This window comes from Pteropus alecto, unplaced genomic scaffold (assembly GCF_000325575.1).
Source record: "Pteropus alecto unplaced genomic scaffold, ASM32557v1 scaffold5, whole genome shotgun sequence".
NCBI lineage: Eukaryota > Metazoa > Chordata > Mammalia > Chiroptera > Pteropodidae > Pteropus > Pteropus alecto.
The window spans coordinates 23,816,313-23,816,535 of record NW_006441953.1 but is presented as its reverse complement, the minus strand read 5'-3'; the positions used below and the strand labels follow the sequence as shown (position 1 = coordinate 23,816,535).

At 73.5% G+C, this 223-nt stretch overlaps 1 protein-coding gene across 1 annotated transcript in view; it reads right to left on the bottom strand.

Moving 5' to 3' along the window:
- LCORL (ligand dependent nuclear receptor corepressor like) overlaps positions 1–217 on the bottom strand; it is a 95,717-nt gene extending 95,500 nt beyond the window's left edge. The window contains 1 exon segment of the mRNA XM_015594892.2: positions 2–217. Coding sequence (XP_015450378.1) covers positions 2–92 — 91 coding nt within the window. The 5' untranslated portion in view covers positions 93–217.
- Between the last annotated feature and the right edge of the window lie 6 nt (positions 218–223).

The window sequence follows — 223 nt, the reverse complement described above, 5'->3', positions numbered from 1 at the left end:
GCCGCGCACCGAGGGCTCCGGCACTGAGCGGCGGCGGCGGCGGCGGCAGCAGCGGCGGCGGCAGCGGCCATTCTCTCTCTTCCCTTGTCCATCTGCGTCCCGCGTCACGCGCCCTCATTTACATACGAGCGGCGCAGGCACGAGGCAGGGGCGCGAGCCCTCGGCGCGAGCCCCGGAGCGCGCGCCCCCCGGAGGGGGGTTGATTGACACGTGTCACTACCTT